Below are 19,268 nucleotides of genomic sequence, written 5' to 3'. Positions count from 1 at the left end.
AATAGCCAATATATAATGGCGGCCCTCTTCACGAAAAGGATTGCAAATCGAGTTCGTTCGCCCCAATTGGCCCAACCTCTCCATCCGTCATTCAGAAAACCCAAAAACCAAGCCCTAAATTCCATTTCGCGCCCCTCCCAAATTCCCCCGGGGAATTTCACTTCCCGCGCCCATTTTTTCCAATTTCACCACCCAAAATAGTAACAATTCAAATTCCTTTCGAATCTCTCTCTCTAGACTTTTTCAAATACCGAAGCCAAATCGCTGAAGAACAGCTGGCGAACATGGCGGTGGGTTCGAACCCCGCCTCTAACTTAGCTGAGCAGAACGGGAAGATCCGTAGCAGCAGCGATGGGAATTCGACGTGTCACCAGGTAGTAATTTGATGAAACCCTTTAAAAAAAAAAAAAACCCAGTTGTTAGTTTCTGTGATAACGGGGCCAGTTTAGTCGATGAGATAGTTGAAGAAAATTCGATAGTGTTGGAAAGTTGTTTTGATTATCTGGGTCTTGTAATTGGTAGTTTGAGATTTCGAGATTTGAACCATATTGCCTTGCGCAGATTTCGAGATTTGAACCATATTGCCTTGCGCTGTACGCTAGCTGGGTAATTCAATTTCAAACTAAACTACTCCAGCTACGTGGCAGAGCCTACGAATTCAATTATTGTTTGGAATTGGATCCTCTTCCGTCCAGTTGGACGAGAGGAGACAGTCCAAATGTGGACCATCGGATTTCCTGTGAGACTCTTACGATGATAGTCAATGTATGGTTCAGATTTAGACCATCTTCCAAAACTTTGACCGGAGAGGATCCGATCCCTGATTGTTCTGTTTGGATGTTCTGGCAAATTAGATAGATTTAGAGAACCGAAATGTGGGCTAGGTTGTTGGTTAGTGGGCCTTTTTAAATTAACAATTCATGTCATGTGAGACGTGTCGGTACTGTGGATGTTTTTCCTGATCGGTAGGCGGGTAATGTTGGATGTAGTTGAGTTTGTCACTTACTTTTAAATCAGTAGTTCATATTTTTCGGTTTCGGTTCGAAACCTCTTAGCTGCTATCAACTCCTTTGGGCTTTCCGCAAGTAGGCAGTGGGATTGGGCTTTTAGGATTAGTCAAGGTGCGCGTATGCTTGTCCGGACACCTAAGTTGTAAAAAAAAAGTATTAGTTCATATTATTCGAGATGCGTTTGTTGGAGATAGGTGAGTTAGACAAATTGGTTATTGGTATAGTTAATAAGGTCTAAGGACTAAGGAGTAAAAAAATTTAAGGTGTCGAGATTTATGTTTATGCTCTTAGGATTGGATCTGTGAGCTAAAGGTTTATGTTTATCGGTGGTGTGGATACTTATTCTCAGAAGCGGAACTTACAGATGTTAAAACCAAATATCTAAATTTAATACTACCAAATCATACGTGCATGTATCTACTTGGTCGGTGAGAACATGTCACAACTGTACTTTAAGATCTGTAAATTAGGTCTATTGGATGGTAATTGTGCCAATTTCTGTGACCTGTTATTTTGGGATAGTAACTTACCACCTAATCCCTGCAACTAATGTTATTGCGGGATCATACAAGTAGCTTCCATGAGCAACACAAGTAGGAAAATATTTGTCTCCTTGTTTCTTATGTTTGGGAATTGGGATTATATTGGTTCATAATCTAAAGTGTATTATTTACCAGTGCCGCCATAAAGCCATGGGTTTGGTGGCTTCCTGCAAGAACAAGAAAAAGAACAAGCCATGTACTACCAGTTACTGTAAAAATTGCCTATTGAACAGGTTAGACATGGCGATGTGTTCCTTTTACACATTTGGCTTTTTTAATACACGCGCAACCCCAATGCAACTGACTTGTCTGATCCTGAAACAGATATGGAGAGAAGGTAGAAGAAGTGACAGTTTTGGAGGACTGGCTTTGTCTGAAATGCAGAGGCATCTGCAATTGCAGTTGTTGCAGGTAGGTTTATGTTTTGCCAACTTTTCGGCTGTTGGTTCATGTTTTTAAGTATTCTGGTGATGAATCTGGAAACATGCTCTTTTTAGGAAGAAGCAAGGACATCAACCCACTGGCAGACTCGTGCACACAGCCAAGGCTACTGGATTTTCCTCTGTTTCAGAGCTGCTCCGTGTTAAAGGCCTTGTATGTACTATGTTGTTTCTTTTCTGTGAAGGACATACAGTATTCTGATTTATTGTCTTGTGGATAGGGTCTACAACGGTTCATGTTACTAAACCATTTTGTTTGACAGGAGCCTGCTGTTGCTTTGCCTAAACAGTGGGGAAAGGAAAATTCTGTAACCGAAAACAGCAGTTCACATTTAAACCTTGATGAGAAAAAGCAAAAACGAATGAAGCAAGAAGGGTTAAAAGAGATTCAAGATAGCAAACGTCGGAAGAGTAAGACAAATGCCATGAAGTTCCACAATGAAGATTTTTATGCCAGCATCCCATTGCCCCAGGGTACCGAGTTGACAAGTGTATCTGGGATTGAGCTACCACCAGAAGACGCTGGCCATGCCTTGCAGTTCTTGGAATTCTGTGCTGCTTTTAGGGAGGCAAGTGAACTGTAGTTCTTCTAATAATAAGATAATAGTGTAATGTAGCCTCTGCTGATATTACTTGCAATAAGATAAATCTTTTCTTCAACACTACAGAGCAAGTAGTTGCTTAACAACTGTAAGTCTTTTTAGTTGTGAGAGTTGATATTATAGAGAGCACTTGCTGGTTCCTAGTTGGATTCATTTATAAAGCACAATTTGCATTCATGTTGATGTCTTACATGCGCAAATTGTACTCTCCTATATTAATTGAAGATTTGCTAGCATGATTGTTAGTAACACTTTGTGGCTATAAATGTTCATCATTTACTAATTACTACTCCCGAAGTGTTTGGTTGTTTTGAATGTCAGAGTGTAGACTAGTGGTAATGCCAAGATTTTAGCAGCATATAACATACTTCTTTTTCTCACTTTTTCACCACACATTCTCGTTCAATAGATTCTTGATTTGAAGGATGGTGAGCCTGAATATGTGCTTGGAGAATTAAAACGTGGGGGACCTGGGTGCCGAGGAAAACATTCTCCAGTTGTCTGGTTTCATATCCAATTGCTCTCTCTGATACAAAAGGACTTGGGAGAAAAGTATGAACCTTTGCACTAATCTGACGTAGGTGATCAAATGCCTTACAGTGGGGTACTTGAAAACTCATATCTGCTGTCTCTTCTGTTTAGGTCTCCCGTGATAACAACAAAAATTGGCAAAAATTCATGGCTCCATGCTCTACAAAATTTTGCCTCGAGATCCCAGTATGTATTGGGAAAACTGAAGTTGGAGCAGTTTGGTGGGGAATTTGATGATTACGATCGTTTAGAGTTCTCTGAGAAGCTTAGACTCTTGAATTCTCTATGTGACGAATTTCTTTGCACTGCGTAAGTTAAAAGGTTTTGCTCTTTGTCTTTGCTTTCTTTGTTTAGGTTTTTTTTTTTTTTTGCTTTTTCTGGTCTGTCTTTGAAAAAAAAAATTCTTGCAGAAAAATTAGGAGCTGGATAGATGATCAGAATTCCAAACTTGCTGAAAAGGTGAAGGAAGCAAATGAAAGAGTTGTTGCTGCAAAACATAAGGTTGCATGATATTGACTTTTGTCTTTTGGAAGCATAAAATGATGTCATTTGAAGTGTTTTTTAATTTAAAATCGACCATGTTCAGGAGAAACAATTGAAGCAGAAGATGCAGGATGAGGTGGCTGAAGCCATCATTGCAAAAAGTGGTGCTCCTCTTTCAATATCTGAGCATGAAGCTATTGTTACGCAAATCAAAACCAAAGCAGCTCAAGCTCATGCCGAAATACTGGAGTCAAAAAGCATGGTAACTAAGGGTATGGTTTTAGTGCTCCATTAGAGTTTGAATATTTTTGGTGTCAAACAAGTCGAGTTGAATGTGCTATTCAGTTGTTAGATTTGGCTTTTAAGAATGTTTATAGAGGTGGAGCCCGGCTGTGTTGAACTGCCTTTCCGAGTTTGTCTATGGATGTCCTACCTTGATCTTGTTATGATAGTGATTGAGATTATTTTCAAGTACCTCAGCATAGTTGGAATTTCAAGAAAGACTTACACAGGCCAACCGACTGTTTGGCATGACTCGCTGGTTTCATAATGTTTAGTCGTCTTTGGTTTGGATTATATCTATTTTGGGTAAATTAATCAAGTGTCAGAACTATAATACTATTTTGGGTGCGTTGTCATGGAAGTGTGGTATATTTGTATTGTTTATATCCCTGTTAGTAACTCGTGCATAAAGCATCAGATTGACGTTTGCTTGGTTTATTTGCGAACAAAATTCCTTACAATTTTCAGCTTATGGCTGTTCAAGTGCAGCTTGGTTTGCTGCGTGGTCCTTTTTTGGGTCATGGTAGAATGCTGCTTAATCTTCATTCGAAGAAATTCTCTCTCGTAATCGTCTAACTCTACAGTTTGAAATACGAATAGTTTGCCTGTTTGGAGCAACTATAGACGTTGCAGTTCTGCTCTATGCTGCTTAATCTTCATGCTAATTATTTGCTCTCTTAATCTTCTCACTTTCCAGTTTGAAATATGATTAGCTATGAAGCACCGACACCTCTAGAAGTCGAAGAATCGCAGTGTCAGGACACGGGGACACCGCGGGACACCGCGGAGATACGTACGGGACACGCCACGTGGCGTGTCTCATATTTTAATATTAAATTTTGAGGGGGACACTGCTGGGGACACGGCGGGACACCGCTGGGGACACCGATGGGGACACGGCAGGGGCCAAACTGCAATTTTTAAAAAAAATTTGGGGGCAAAACTGTAATTTTTGAAAAAATTCGGGGTCAAACTGTAATTTTTGAAAAAATTCGGGGTCAAACTGTAATTTTTTTTAAAAAATTTGGGGCCAAATTATTATTATTTTTTAAATTTCTGGGTGCTAAACTATAATTAATTAATTAATTATTTATATATAAATAAATAAATAAATATACACGTGGCGTGTCCCCCGCCGTGTCTGTGTCCCCATTTTTTTAGAATTCCCGTGTCCCGGTGTCGGTTTCGGTATCCGTATCCGTGTCCGTGTCCGTGTCGGTGCATCATAGATGACTAGTTTGCCTGGTTGGAGCAAGTATGGAGCAATTGTAGACCTTGCTTTTCTGCTCATCTTCTTTGTCCTCTGGCTCTACTATGCCATACATTTATAGAGCAGACCACTTGCAAACAATCAGGCATATATTGCACAATAGTTGCTCTTGCTCACCTGGAGGTTGAACACAAACCAGTTTTGGCTAGTTGCATTTCATTTGCTTGCTTGCTGCAGTTTAAACTGGTTTAGTCTTCTAAAATGACTGTTTCTCGCTGATTGTTTCCATGAAGTCTAAGTGCTTGTAAATTACCAGCTCGTGAAATGTGAATCCAACATCCTGCATTATTGGAGTAAGTAGTTTTGGTTGACTTTTCCAAATCCTTTACGGTCTCATATCCAGTCCCTCTATAACTGAGAGCTTGTAATATTTTCTTTCCAATTATTATGGTTGTGTTTGTGTCTGTCTATTGTGCATATCGATGCTTTGGACTATCAATGAAGGAAGCATGGTAATGTGCACGTAAATTGAATTGGGTCTCTAGGCCTGCTCTCCCTGATGTCATTTGGCTTTGATTTGGGGGGCATGGTTCCGCAACAAAACAGGTATAGGGGGGCCACTGTTTCAGTGGTATTATGAGAGCAGCCACTTTGTGCATATTGCCAAAGGTTAGGTCTGTCTCCAATCCTCCCCCGCTCATACCCCCAATGATTGGGGACTACATGGGTTTTGTTGTTTTTTGTGTCTGTCTGAATTTAGGGTTTAGATATTTGGTTTACCAATTATGCATCTTTCTTTACAGTTTAGATTAACTGTTAACTACAATTTCTGTAGAGAAACAAAGACCTGACGCTGTTAGAAGAAAACCCATCCTTTTGGATGCTAGCGGGCGCATATATTGGAGATTAAAAGGATATTCTGACAAATCTAACCTTCTGCTCCAAGGTTATGTCTTTAACTACTGCATTATGTTTACAATTTACAGGTAAACATTTGATTATTAGTTTCAGATTCCAATCTTCTATCTTCAATATACAGATGTGGGATCCAGTGACACAGCGGGGTTGAGTGAAAAATGGTACACCTTCAATGCTGAACAGGAAAAAGAGATAGAAAAATACATTCATTCTTCGAGGTAAATAAAGTAATTTGTTTCAAGTTTCGTTGCACTGAAGCCATTTTATATACAAGGGCATGCAACTCTTGTATCCTTGTAAGGGGGACTTATACTGTTCATTTGAATGGTATTATGAGCCATAGTAACATGAAAATGCATTTTTCTTATTTTTTGGTAGTAACTTTCCAAACTTGTTTCTGAAGTTGGTCTAGAATAGGATTCAAACTGTATAGGGATGTCTCAAAAGAGAAAAGGGTTGGTGAATGCCAGAAGCACTCAGGACCTTGAGGCTTTAACTGAGTTGGAAGATGGTGATAAAGAAAAAGATTTCTGAAATGAAAAACGAGCCAATTTTTTTACGTGTCAGTTTTCTCATCCCATGCTCTTCATACAATGGCTTTTTGTAAGCCGCAAGCAAGCTTTTGGTCATGAATCTTTTATCATGTCAACTCTTACTTTCTGCAGTTTCAAGAATTGGACGTTCATTGAAATATCAGCGGTTAACTTGTTTCAATAGTCCTAAGAGGTTGGCCCGGTGGTCTTGGTCTGGGACTTGAGGTTTGCTCCCACCCAAGGTCTTAGGTTCAATCTCCCTTGCTAGCAACTCTTGGGGCCACCTCACCTCACCCCACGCGTAAGCGTGTGAAAAGGCTGTGAGAGGGGCTGTAGGAATTAGTCCGAGGTGCACAACAAGCTGGCCCGGGACATTGCACTACCAAAAAATAAACTTGTTTCATTTATGACTTAGCTTTTCTTGCTTTTGGTTGGTGCTTATCTGCCTTGGCAATTTCTGTAGGAAGAGAGGGCTAAGGCCTCAAAAATTAACGGATGTTCCTTCATCTTCAAGTAGTGAAGCAGACATAATTCAGTCAAGTAGCGAAGCAGACATGATTCGGTCAAGTAGCAAAGCAGACATGATTCTATAACTAATCAATCATCTCATTCACCCAGTGTAATCAACCATGTTACATGATCTCTGTTGCTCTGATTATGCCACATGTCAGGTACTCATTGAGTATCAAAATAGTAATAGTTGGATTTCTTAAATTCCCAATCTATTCTAGCTATTTATTTATTGGCTATTGAGCTGTAAAATTGAGAATGATTGTTCAGTGCCGATGGGCACCACCACGTGGTGCCCCAGGCATCTCCACCACCACACATTGGTACGGGGAGGCTTGGGGCAGCATGTGGCGGTGCCCAAGGGCACTGAATAATTTTTCATAAATTGGAGAGTTGGCTGTTGATTGGATGCAGATGGACTTGAGCCAAGGCCATTTCCATGTCTTTGTAGGTGTAGTGAAGACTGCTTCCAATTTTTTTAGGGAAGGCAACTATGTCTCTTCAGTCCAAAAGGTGGCTTCCAGTTTGAGGATTGAATTGTGTAAAATTGCTTGCAACTTTTTGAAAGTTGCAGTGCTGTAACATAGTTGTACAATATTTCTCATTGTTAGCACACAGTTCTAGTACCAAATTAGACAAATTATGTTATTTGTAAGAATCTGCGGAATTTATTCTCAGTTGTATTTCACTATTCTGATTCGATTTTACTCGAGGCAATGTTTTTTGAACCAATGAGCATTGCTCTATTTATTGATTAATCAATGCAAACTTTACTTACACCGCTTGTGGTTTAAGCGAGGTACGCATTACCTATTAGAACATAGATTTATGCGGTTTGTAGACTTTTGTGCACAGATATATTTTCCATCCAATCTGATAGAACTCACAGCGTAGTACATTGATCAGTTTTGTGGGTGAGGGCGAGGGAACTTATGTCACATAATCCTTGACTGGGGTTTGCTGTTTGCACTTTCAATTCTCGTCCTTAATTTTCGTTTGATCTATTTTAGAGAGTGCTGAGAATTTCCAACGCATACGTCAAGCAGACAAGCATGTGAAGGCCGAGCTGTATGTGAATATAACACCAACATAAGAACAAAACATGACATTGGCAAAGTACAGACATGACTAAAATCAGCAACAAGCCATTATCCCATCCTCCCTCCCCGTCCGTTACCAAAACTTCACTTAGGACCACTTATAATTTTTAGAAACTCTATTATGGTCCCAGGAAACTACCCTAGAAAGAGTCTCGATTCGAAACGGAAGGCTCAGATTCATCTAGTTGTAGAGGGAACTTCGGAAAATTGTCCTACAAAATGCGTCGGAATTCAAAACGAAAGGCTTGGGTGATTCACCACCCTCACGATTCATCTGAGCCTTCCCCGTTTTGAATTCTAGAACTGTTTCCTGAACAACTTTCTGGTTCGCTAACACTTCTGCGACTCTTTTCCCGTCGTCTTCTTTATTTTGTAGCTAGCTAGCTAGCTAGCTGATTTGTTTAGAATTCCATTGATATGGTGAAAAAACATATTCTTCTTTCTTGGTTTGTGTTTCTCCCTCTTCCTTTTTCTCATCCACAAACCCCTCCATGGTAAGCACCCACCTTGCCTGCACATGCACATTTGCTTTCCTTTTTTCCTCATATCAACCATTTCCTCCTCTCCTTTTGCTGCTTCTTTCTCTGGTATTGTTTCTTTCACTTCAACCTGCAACATCATTTCCTTCACTCATTAAGTACTAATTACACCACCACATCAACATCAGATATGGACTGCCATGCTATTTTGAAACATTTATAACAAATTATGGTTAAGTTTGAAAATTCATAAGTGATTTGCAAGATGAATAATTAAACTTTCAGTGAGAGTGCAGACCGAAAAACGTACCGCGAAAAGTTTAAAGGAGAATGTGAATATTCAATTCTCTTTTTATATTAACTCCAGAGTTCATTTTATTTCTGCCTAAGAAGTATAGATAACGTGCCACATATAGCAAAAAAGTTTCAATATTTCTGCTTAATTGAAAACAAGTGAGTTTTTGGATTTATCTGTAAAGAATAATTTTACAAAAAAAAAAAAAATAATAACAAAAAACTTTACCTAACCTAACCTAATCAAACACCTAAAAGAAAAAGAGAAGCCAATCGCGACCGTTCAAAAGTGTTATGGATGGTCAAAATTTTTATTAGAATCTGAACCGTCCAGAACACTTTTGGACGGTCACGATTGGTTGTTGCTGTAAAGAACTTGTTCACGGATGAGCCGTGAATAAGTTTCTGTCAAAGAAAAACACCCAAGATCCCAGAAACAAGACAAAAAGGAAAAAAGGGAGAACTAAATAAGTGATCAATGTTCTGCAGAGAAGCATCATCGGAGAATCCAAGAAAGGAAGAAAGAAGAGAAAAAAAACACGACAATTTCCTAGTCATGCATTGATCTGATGGCTCAAACATTGGAAAAAAACCCATTATTTTTGGACAGGAATAATCAAATAATTGTCTGATTTGACACGAAAAAAGGGCAAATTATTCTGGTCTGAAACAGAGACGTGCAGGTCACAAAAGCATATAAGCATTTTTATGCTGCAGAAAGCAAGGCAAATAATTCAGGTGAGGGAGGGCAGAAAAGGCAGGCATCAACTCTCGTGGGACACACTTGTACGTTGTTGATTTTTGGGGTGAAATTACTTGGAACGTTTTTGAGGGAAAGAAAAAGTGGTCCACCCTGGTGAATGATAATTTATTCAGTCCTCTTGTAGCATGTCCTTCTCAACGAGATCGCACATCGATAGTCACATGAGTATATATTGTGTGATATGCCGAACATTTGATACCGTTCGGTCCGAACCTGGTGGGTTGAGCCTGACTGGGCTGCTTGGCGTCGGTCAAGTAGCCCGACTAGGGTGATCGGCCCGTGGAATGGCGGGCGGGGCATAGTATCTCGCCTGGCCTAGTTCGGCGAACAAGCAAGCATGATAGGGCGGAGCCGTGCAGGGGCTGAGTGGCATGGCTCGGCCACATGGCGTCTACCTACATGTCACCTGGCCGGCAATCTTCATGGATGACCTTATTAGGAAAGCGGTTGCGAGTGACGTCATACAAGGCCCCACGTACAATCTCTATGTAAAAAGATACATGATAAATCCTAGATAAATACCCCGTTTCTCGTGACCTAAGTATTGTCTACTTTCTAACTCCTCGAGTGGAAACAGACTTAAGCATCTTAGTGTCTTGAGGCTGGGATACAGCCGATATGAGATTAACATCACATTATATTCGCTATCTATTTCTCTTAATGACTTGTAACCTTTTCTCATCCCTACTGATATTCGAGAGAATCAATTTTTGCCTACGTGTTATTCATTGTAGGTTGTATAAAATGAACGGTTCAAGCATAATTGTGGGCCGAGGTGCTTCCAAAAAATGTAGGAGTTTTAAGGGGATGGAGAGGTGGGTTAGGTAGGGAAAGGAGCTGATCAGGGTTTATCAGTTTATCCCATGCCTATTAGAGTGATTATATACAAATCGTTCATCTTATTTCGCTCGTTGAACTTAATATTCATGTACAAAAAATAAAATAAAATTTGTTCTTGTATCGGTAGTACCAATACTAATGAAACCCATTTCTATGCTTTCAGGAAATAAAATCCAGATAAACATTGTATCCAAAAAAATTCAAAATTTTTGTCCAAGAAGAATCAGACACTACCAATTCAAATGTATTTTTGGCATTGTTTGGTTTCCCTTCATTAATAAATAATGGGGACCAACACAATCCTAATATCTAACCATTATGCGGTTCTGAAAGATGAGTGGATAAATCTTGGAAGGATAAATAAATAGACAAGACGAAAGTAGCCTAAGGAATTTTACAAAATATAAAAATTGGAAGGCAGGAAAGGCCGTGTTTGGGTTACTATTTTGAAATAAAAATCAATTAGCAGTTCCTTAAATTGGTGCAAAGAAATTTACAAATTATGCACACAAATTATAGAGAGTAGTTGTTTCCAAAAGTATCTTACCGAAAAAGGGTCTTGAATTTTTTTTGTCAAATTTATGTCTCGTGTGTTTTATGTGGAAAAAAATACACAAAAGAAGAAGAAAAAAAGAAAGCAAAATAGGCCTGCCCGAAACCAGAAATAAAGATATAAAGTGGTCCTGGAATTTTACGTTAATAGCATGATTTTTTTTTGTAATAGACTAAAGACTTGGGAATAAAATTCTGCCAAAAACAGATTTAGAAAATCTTATGTGGGAAAAAAAATAGAAAACAGAAACCAAAAAGCAGAAGACAAATATAGGCCAAAAATAAAGATGTACGTGGCGTCCAAGGCTATTTGGGATGAGTTTGGACAAACTTTTCATGGGCTTTCAACACGGTCTTTTTGACACATATATATACTGTATACGTGTCAAAACTAGGGGAAAACAACCAAAAAAATCGTGTCGGAAAGTTCGGAAAAAAGTCTGTCCAAACTCGGTTGATGGTTCCATCACAGAAGACATTGTATTTAGAATTCACTAATTACCCTGCCCAGTAGATTGGGGAAAAAAATGTAACATCCACGTCCGGTACTCCAGCAGGAGGGGGGAAAAAAAATTAAAAAGACCGTGTCGAAAAGTTCAGAAAAAAAGTCTGTCCGAACTCGGTTGATAGTTCCATCACAGAAGACACCGTATTTAGAATTCACTAATTCCCCCGCCCTGTAGATTGGGGAAAATAAAATGTAACGTCCGGTACTGAGTACTCCAGCAGGAGGGAAAAAAACAACAAAAAAAACCGTGTCGAAAAGTTCTGAAAAAAGTCTGCCCGAACTTGGTCGATAGTTCCATCACAGACTGGGCTGGCTATTGGGAGAGGCCAAGGAAGCACGTGCTTCGGGCCTCAAAAAAAAAAATTAAAAATGAGGGTTTTTAAAATTCTAGAATCCTTATATATATGTATATATATATGGTCCAATTTTTTTTTGCACTGAGCATTCTTTACACAGAATAGGTCCAATTGAAATTTAGGAGTTACAAAATAGGCCCAAACGGTAGAATTACTCATTAGAAACACTGTGATGGTAAAAAAAAGAAAAAGAAAAAGAAAAGAAATGCATGAGGAGTAATGGTTTTTTTTATAATGGTGGAATTACTCTTTTGTAATGGTTTTTTTTATGAGACTTTTTTAGACCATTTTTGTATGAAAAATATAGGGAGGCCTCATTCAAGAGATTCACTTCCGACCTCCAAAACTTATGAGCCGGCCCTGATCACAGAAGACGCTGTATTGAAAATGTAACGTCCACATCCGGTACTCGAGCAGGAGGGAAAAAAAAAACAGGTGTTTCTGTTTCTGCAAGTTGAAAAAAGAATTGGGTTATAGAAGAAACGTACCTTTTCACCAAAGTTGATGAGTTTTTCCAAATTGGTACTGGTGGGTGAGTCGTCTATTTCAGCCTCATCTCTCTTTATGGACCTCTCTTCAACTGAAGGAGTGGGGGCAGGGCTGGGACTGCTTGATCGAGAGCTGCAGCAGCTGAGCTCAGGTGGTGGTGTGCTTTGGGTTCCCACATCTCTGGTCTTGCTGCACACTTTCTTCTCTGCCACTGGATGGAGAGAGAGAGAGAGAGAGAGAGAGAGAGAGAGAGAGAGAGAGAGAGAGAGAGAGAGAGAGAGAGAGAGAGAGAGAGAGAGATTTTGAGAATTTCAACTTCTTAGAACAAATCTGATTTAACAATAATGTTACGGTAACCATAATATATAATTTATCACAAGTCGTCAATCGACACTTGTATAATGGTTGGACATTAGAGAATGCGCAAGCAATATTATTGCGACCATATTTCTTTGTTATATTTGAACTCCATTTTAATGCGACGTCTCACTTTAACCAACCACTTATTAAAGTAGGAAACATCTTATGATAATGTGATCGGTCTATGTAAAGCATCAGGTCAAAAGTGTCTATATACGTCATTTATGGGTGTAGAATATGAAATGGTATAATACATGCATAATCATGTGATCACCATAGAAATTTTGGGAAATTTTGTAAGAGTAATACAAAGAGGGTATTCAAACTTGGTGCCAAATATTCATAAAACCAATTTGGTGCTAAATTTGACAGTAAGTTTGGCTTCGTCGAACCTTGCTCCCTAAGAAATTTTTAGTGTCGAGTGGGTACCACGTGGTGCCTGTTCGGTGCATCCGGGCCGTCCATTTTGGTTTTGGACAGCTTGAATTTGGAGAGAGAAAAAGGAGAGAGAAAGAGGAGAGAGAGTGTGGGGGTGAGAGGAGAGAGACTAGTTTCAATCTGAACCGTTCAATACACTTTTGGAGGTTCGGATGTGTCCGCTCGGGCACCACATCAGCCAGGTGACATGGTATCCACCTGTCATTGAAAAATTTCTCTCCTAACCCTCACCCAAACCCAACTAATTTCTCCTCCCTCCTCTCTTCCTACGAGGAAAGAAATTGACGGTTGTGCCGAAAACAGCACCAAATAGGAGTAACATTGCTTCTTTTTTTTTTGACTTTTTAACACGGTTGTTGCAGAGCCGACCCTGACTTTTCGAGAGTCTAAAGCGAAAATAAAAAAACGAAGCCCTTTTATTGGACTATTGTAAAAGGTAAAAAAGTAGGAGAGGCTCTTCAAATTCAAAAAGTTTTGGAAGCCTAAAGCGGCCGTAACGCGAGCTTTAGCTCAGGGCCAGCTTTGACGGTTATCAGAAAACGACTTTAACAAATTACTTGGGCACCGGCAAGCGAACTCGCTCTGAGAGAGGTGAATGAAAAACAGAAGCACATAAACACCAATTCATGTTTAAGTGTGTATTGAGTGAGTGAAAACACACCTTCGATTGGAAAGTGGGCTTCAATTTCATGTGAGGGGAGAGAAGTCTTTGAGTGAACGACCAGCCTTGAGTGAGAAGGGTAAATGAGAGGGGCAGACATGGTAATCCTGCCAGCTGCTAAGCTGCAGAAAGACCTCCCACTGAGTGTTTTGGCAGATAAACACTCCAATGGGACTTCTCCTGAGAGTGGGTTGCAAATGTACTTCTCAGCCTCATTCCACTTGGAATTCAAAGCAAAACCATCTGGTGATAGGCACTCCCAGCCATATGCTGATCTTGCCTGCAATGCTGCATAACCCACAAAAAAAAAAAAAAAAAAGTTGCGAAATAATCGTTCAAATTCGATAGCAAAACATTATAGTTGTGAACTTATGACATTATGGGAATGAACTTATTGACAATTTTTAAGTCACAATGGCGGAGAAGCTTTGGTGTGTTCTTTTGCCTTTCCGGTAACTGTAGTACCGATGTGAGAATGAGATTTGGTTTTTTAACTGGTTTGTTGGCGATGTGACCACCATTCGGCCATTATAGCAGATTGAGATCCTGTAAAGCAATTTTTTTTTATCGAGTCGAAGCTTTTGAAAAAAAAAAAAAAATCACGACTGCTACGCTCGATTCTTGATTTGTATTGGTCGATATCGTGATATACTATTACATGCCACAACCACCGTTATTAAGTCACGGTGTCTCGAGATTGTTTTAGTACATCCCAATGTTGTTGCATTATGTCATCCTGATACTGCGATTTCAAACCATGGTCGCGGGTATTGGTTTGAAACGACGGATTACAAAAGGCTTATATATATAAAGGTTCTGTACAAATATTTTGGTTGTATAACCAAGGCTTACCTTTGAGAGCAGCAGTGAATGAGTATGTTGAAGGGTCAATTTCCTCTGCAAAGAAAAACAGAGTTGTTACATTTCAACTAGAAACTTCAAGATTGCAATTCTTCAGAGAGAGAGAGAGAGAGAGAGAGAGAGAGGGTAGTTATATGTATACCTTTTAAGGTGTAACCAGGAGAAGAAGCAGTGCTAGAAATGGTTATATTGGATCTGAAAGACTTATTTGGGTCTTCTCTGAAACTTCTCCTGAAGCTTGGTGCTGAAAACCTTCTTGAAAGTGTGTTTTCTCTACTGACCATTTTAGCCTTCAGGCCCCATTCTCTCAAGTTGAAATCAGGCTCAGTATCTCTTTTATGGATTTCCATGGTGGTTGAGCTCATAAATGTGTGCTTTTTACCTTGGCCTTTTTGTGATGTACGTATGGCTTTTTCTTCAAAGTCTCAACCTTTACTCTTCTTCTTCTTCTTCCTCTTCCTCTTCACAACTTGAAGTTTTTATAAGGGTGGTTTGAGTTTTGAAATCAGTACAAGTTAAAAAGGGTGGTAATTTTCACAATTTTCTTATTTACATTTGTTGTCCCGCTTTTGTCTTTGTTCATGCAAAGTTACAAAATTGTCCTTTCACATGCTCAATTTTCATTACATAAAAGGGTATTATTGTAGCGAATTCACGAGTTAAGATTATAAAAGAATACAAATGGTAGAAAAAGGAGTGTGAAGATCAATTATATTTTCGTAAAATCTTCGAAGGAACTTTCATATTGCGCCAATGGTGTTTCTTTGCAGTTCAGATTATGAAAACTTATTTGTCTTTGCTAAGCGCAAATCAAAAGCATCAAAGTGAAACTCCTAAATTAGTGGATTGTTTTAAAGGTTTTTTTTTTCCCTCCATTAATGGTAGCAGAAGCCATCATAAAGATTGCTGAATTTTTTAGAAAAATGAAACAAGAAGTTTTGTACATTAAATTGAGTATATGAAGGGTCCTAACATAAGCTTTAATTACTTCTTGTACCAGATAGTACCATCTTGGTGGTAGATGAGTTAGTGAAGCAGGTGACTCAAGTGTGGTGATAGTCCGGTGAACAAAGGCTGTGTGAGTAGGAGTGTTACCCTGCTGTCCCGAGGGGAAAATATGGGTGTTGGCCCCATCCGGTCGAACAAATCTCAACTGTCCAATCAAGATGAAAATTTGAGCCGTTCATTGCCGAACATGAACGGCCCAATCCGATCCAGGCCCACCACGCATGTTGGCCCTTGCACCCTGTGTTTGTGAGTAGGAGAAGCTTTGTTATGCTCTCATGATATTAATAAATAGGAGACTGAAAATTGTAGTGAAACTTATGCAAAGTAGGGGTTTTCCAATTAAATTATTAAAAGTACTTTTGAGTTTCCTTTTATTACCCGGAAAAAAAAAGGGTTTTCCAATTAAATTATTAAAAGTACTTTTGAGTTTCCTTTTATTACCCGGAAAAAAGAAAAGGGTTCCCTTTTATTCAATACACGTATTCATAAGGATTCAACTCCTTTCAAGTTCTTAGCCTTTTGCTGGGTTATCTCGGGCGCACTTCAATTATTAGAATTGTTCACGCTGGATCAAAATCTTTTCTTGTATAACTTAAATGTGTTTCAATATATATCAAGTGACAACCAATGATCATGATCTTCGGCATGATCAATGTACTCAATGAACTCTAGAAGTGAATGATTTCGATCATTAAACAATCATAGTAATGCTACACACACAGCAAATGTGAACAGATTTTGTGCACAGATTTTTTGTGGAGCCCACTATGGATCACACTTAAATAATCCGAGCCGTTCATTAAATGTAAAATATTTTTTCAAGGGCATCCGGGAAAAATCATCTCAATCTGATATTATAGATGCTTGATTCAATCATTTAACTTTTCATTCGAATCTCAGGATAATGAAAAGTTAAATGATTGAATCAAACACTTATAGATATCGGATTGAGCTGATTTTTTGCAAGGACCCTTGAAAAAATGTTTTATATTTAATGAATGGCTCGAATTATTTGTGTGGGATCCGTAATGGGCCCCACAAAAAATCTGTGCACTTTTGCTGTGTGTGTAGCATTTCTGTTAAACGAGTTTAGAAAGATCCCATAAAAAGTTCCACAGAAACCCTCCAGTAATCGGTGAGGATCCAGCTCCATTCACAAATTCAAATTCAAAAGACGAGTAGGAGACCAGCAATTTGTCGTTAGGTTGCTTTCACTGTGGGTCGTGTGTGTGTGTATATATATATATATATATGTGGCAAATTTCACTGACCTCCCCTGAGGTTTCTGACACGAACAGAAACCTCCCCTGAGGTTTCTGAAATAACACTGCCCTTCCCTCCTTTACCTGAAAATACCAAGGGACCCCCTCTCCGTTAATTGGACGTTAGAAAACGGATGGAAAAGATTATTTCTCTCTCCACCCACTACTAAAACTAAACTAAACTCCCAACTAAACAAAACCGATGTCATTGTACTATATATTTTACAATACCTATACTACCCTCACCAAACTCTTTACCACTCTTATTTATAAAATATAAAATACAAACATCACTATACTTTGTACCCGTTTCACTTTGAAATTTTGTCCTTATTTAAAAGGTTTCACAATTGCTAATTTTCTATCAAACTTTTTTGAATTATTCGTTCGTCTCGATAAGAGGAATTGAAAAAGTAAAAAATTAAGACTTTTACCAAATATTTTGAGAAATTCAATATTTTGGATAAAAGTAATAATTTTATATTCTTTTGATTCCTCTCGTTGAGACAAACCAATGATCCACAAAAATTAACACAAAACTAGTAAATACAAAAAAAATTCAAAAATTAACACAAACAAGTCCGCATGAAAAAAATTTGAATTTGAACAAAAATTAAAAAGCCTAAAAATTTCACAAACAAATCCCGTAAAAACCAAAAAACAAACTATTGGCAATGGAGGGTACGGGCTTGTTGATGGGATTTTTAGGTTTTTTGATTTTTACGGGGTTTGTTTGTAGGATTTTTAGGCTTTTTGATTTTTGTTCATATTTGAATTTTTTCGTATTTGCAAGTTTTGCGTTAAATTTTTGTGGATTATTGGCTTATCTCAACAAGAAGAATTAAAAGAGTACAAAATTATTATTTTTACCCAAAATATTGAATTTCTCAAAATATTTGGAAAAAATCTTACTCCTTCCGTCCCTTTTTTTGTGTCCAGTATTCCATTTTGGGCTGTCCCTTAATAAGTGTCCATTTTATAAAGTTAGGGGGGTAAAAGTTGGTGTATTGTCTATTTTGTCCCTAAAAGTAGATTTTATTTTGAAAAGTTAGTGAGTAAAAGTGTAATGATGATGGGTAAATAGGGAAAGTGGAGGAAAAAGTTGATGTGAAAGGTGTAATGATGATGTCTTTTTAATAAGTTGGAGTTACGAAGCAGGACACTTAAAAAGGGACGGAGGGAGTAATTTTTTACTTTTTGAATTCCTCTTATCGAGACGAACTAATAATTCACAAAAATTTGATAGCAGATTAACAAATGTGAATCCTTTTAAATAAGGACAAAATTTCAAAGTGAAATGGGTACAAAGTATAGTGATGTTTATATTTTATATTTTATAAATAAGAGGGGTAAAGAGTCTGGTGAGAATAATATAGGTATTGTAAAAATTATAGTATAATGACATGGTTTTATTTGGTTGGAAGTTTAGTTTAGTTTTAGTAGTGGGGGGAGAGAGAAATAATCTTTTCCATCCGTTTTCTAACGTCCAATTAACGGAGAGGGGGGGTCCCTTGATATTTTCAGGTAAAAAAGGGGAGGACAGTGTTATTTCAGAAACCTCAGGGGAGGTCAGTGAAATTTTCCCATATATATATATATATTCCGAGAGAGAGAGGGTAGTGAGTGGACTACTGGAGGAGGGAGAGGGTGTATATGTGTGTCACACCCAAGGATTGCTCCAGTGGTTCGTGTGGATGCCCAAGCTTTGAAAGTATTCCTCAAGCTCTGAGGTTTGATTCCCCACGGGGTGAGTATCCTGAAGTAAGTGGATAGCCGTGACTGATACGGCCGCGCTAGCTCCCCGGAGATTTAGATTGCGTAGTCGGGAGGTGAGTATCCTGAAGTAAGCGGAGAGCCGTGACTAATGCGACCGCGCTAGCTCCCCCGAAGATTTAGATTGCGCAGTCGGGATCTATTTAGTGGCGTGACTGTGGGGCTGTTTCTCCATTACCAAAAAAAATACGCGTGTGTGATAGAGAGAGAGAGAGAGAGAGAGAGAGAGGGTGCGCATGTGATGGGGGGGCATGTGGTTGTCATCATCATCCTCCTGGAAGTGAGAGAAAGGGTTTCTATCATAATCATCATATTACAGCAACACATGCATATGGATTGTCTCATCTGCATGCTAAGTAGGTCTCATGATAGGGATAGGGTTTTGTCTGGTTTTCCCTCCCAGTACTTACAGCCACAGGCCCATCTGCTTCATTTAAATCCCTCAATTCAACAGGGAGCTTCA

General features: G+C 38.8%; 2 protein-coding genes and 1 non-coding gene across 5 annotated transcripts; 2 read left to right on the top strand and 1 right to left on the bottom strand.

The window, feature by feature from the left end:
• Positions 1-10: 10 nt before the first annotated feature.
• On the top strand, positions 11-7,855 carry LOC131304613 (uncharacterized). 3 transcript variants are annotated; one of them, XM_058331925.1, is made up of 13 exons: positions 11-374; positions 1,688-1,785; positions 1,877-1,963; positions 2,050-2,146; positions 2,256-2,418; positions 2,449-2,561; positions 3,004-3,146; positions 3,237-3,434; positions 3,536-3,626; positions 3,712-3,880; positions 5,936-6,046; positions 6,140-6,236; positions 7,015-7,855. In XM_058331925.1, the coding sequence occupies exons 1-13, from the start codon at positions 285-287 to the stop codon at positions 7,142-7,144; spliced, it is 1,587 nt and encodes a 528-aa protein (XP_058187908.1). In that variant the 5' UTR covers positions 11-284; the 3' UTR covers positions 7,145-7,855. The 3 variants fall into 3 exon arrangements, 2 of the variants coding, with proteins under 2 accessions (XP_058187908.1, XP_058187907.1); XR_009192441.1 differs by having other exon boundaries at positions 12-374; positions 2,256-2,561; positions 7,015-7,222; positions 7,513-7,855; XM_058331924.1 differs by having other exon boundaries at positions 12-374; positions 2,256-2,561.
• On the top strand, positions 5,597-5,705 carry LOC131305808 (small nucleolar RNA snoR100). Its single transcript, XR_009193366.1, has one exon. It is a non-coding gene; the product is annotated as a small nucleolar RNA snoR100 (small nucleolar RNA).
• Positions 7,856-8,544: 689 nt separating the features above from the next.
• On the bottom strand, positions 8,545-15,262 carry LOC131304614 (uncharacterized). The gene is made up of 5 exons (XM_058331926.1): positions 14,905-15,262; positions 14,754-14,798; positions 13,902-14,189; positions 12,442-12,653; positions 8,545-8,770 (listed from the first exon to the last, which is right to left on the bottom strand). Exons 1-5 carry the CDS (start codon positions 15,125-15,127, stop codon positions 8,546-8,548), a joined length of 993 nt encoding a protein of 330 aa, XP_058187909.1. The 5' UTR covers positions 15,128-15,262; the 3' UTR covers position 8,545.
• Between the last annotated feature and the right edge of the window lie 4,006 nt (positions 15,263-19,268).

The sequence above is a fragment of the Rhododendron vialii genome, chromosome 10a (genome assembly GCF_030253575.1).
Source record: "Rhododendron vialii isolate Sample 1 chromosome 10a, ASM3025357v1".
In the NCBI taxonomy this organism is placed as follows: domain Eukaryota; kingdom Viridiplantae; phylum Streptophyta; class Magnoliopsida; order Ericales; family Ericaceae; genus Rhododendron; species Rhododendron vialii.
This window is presented reverse-complemented; position numbering and strand designations above follow the sequence as displayed.

What these genes read in the sequence shown, in the direction of transcription:
- LOC131304613 (XM_058331924.1), top strand. Translation starts at nt 285, where the DNA reads ATGGCGGTGGGTTCGAACCCCGCCTCTAACTTAGCTGAGCAGAACGGG. An exon ending in TCTGTGCTGCTTTTAGGGAG is followed by an intron (nt 2,562 to 3,003) that starts GCAAGTGAACTG and finishes CTCGTTCAATAG; the next exon opens with ATTCTTGATTTGAAGGATGG. An exon ending in GACGAATTTCTTTGCACTGC is followed by an intron (nt 3,435 to 3,535) that starts GTAAGTTAAAAG and finishes AAATTCTTGCAG; the next exon opens with AAAAATTAGGAGCTGGATAG.
- LOC131304614 (XM_058331926.1), bottom strand. Translation starts at nt 15,127, where the DNA reads ATGAGCTCAACCACCATGGAAATCCATAAAAGAGATACTGAGCCTGAT. An exon ending in TCCTGGTTACACCTTAAAAG is followed by an intron (nt 14,799 to 14,904) that starts GTATACATATAA and finishes TTTTCTTTGCAG; the next exon opens with AGGAAATTGACCCTTCAACA. An exon ending in ATTCACTGCTGCTCTCAAAG is followed by an intron (nt 14,190 to 14,753) that starts GTAAGCCTTGGT and finishes TGGGTTATGCAG; the next exon opens with CATTGCAGGCAAGATCAGCA.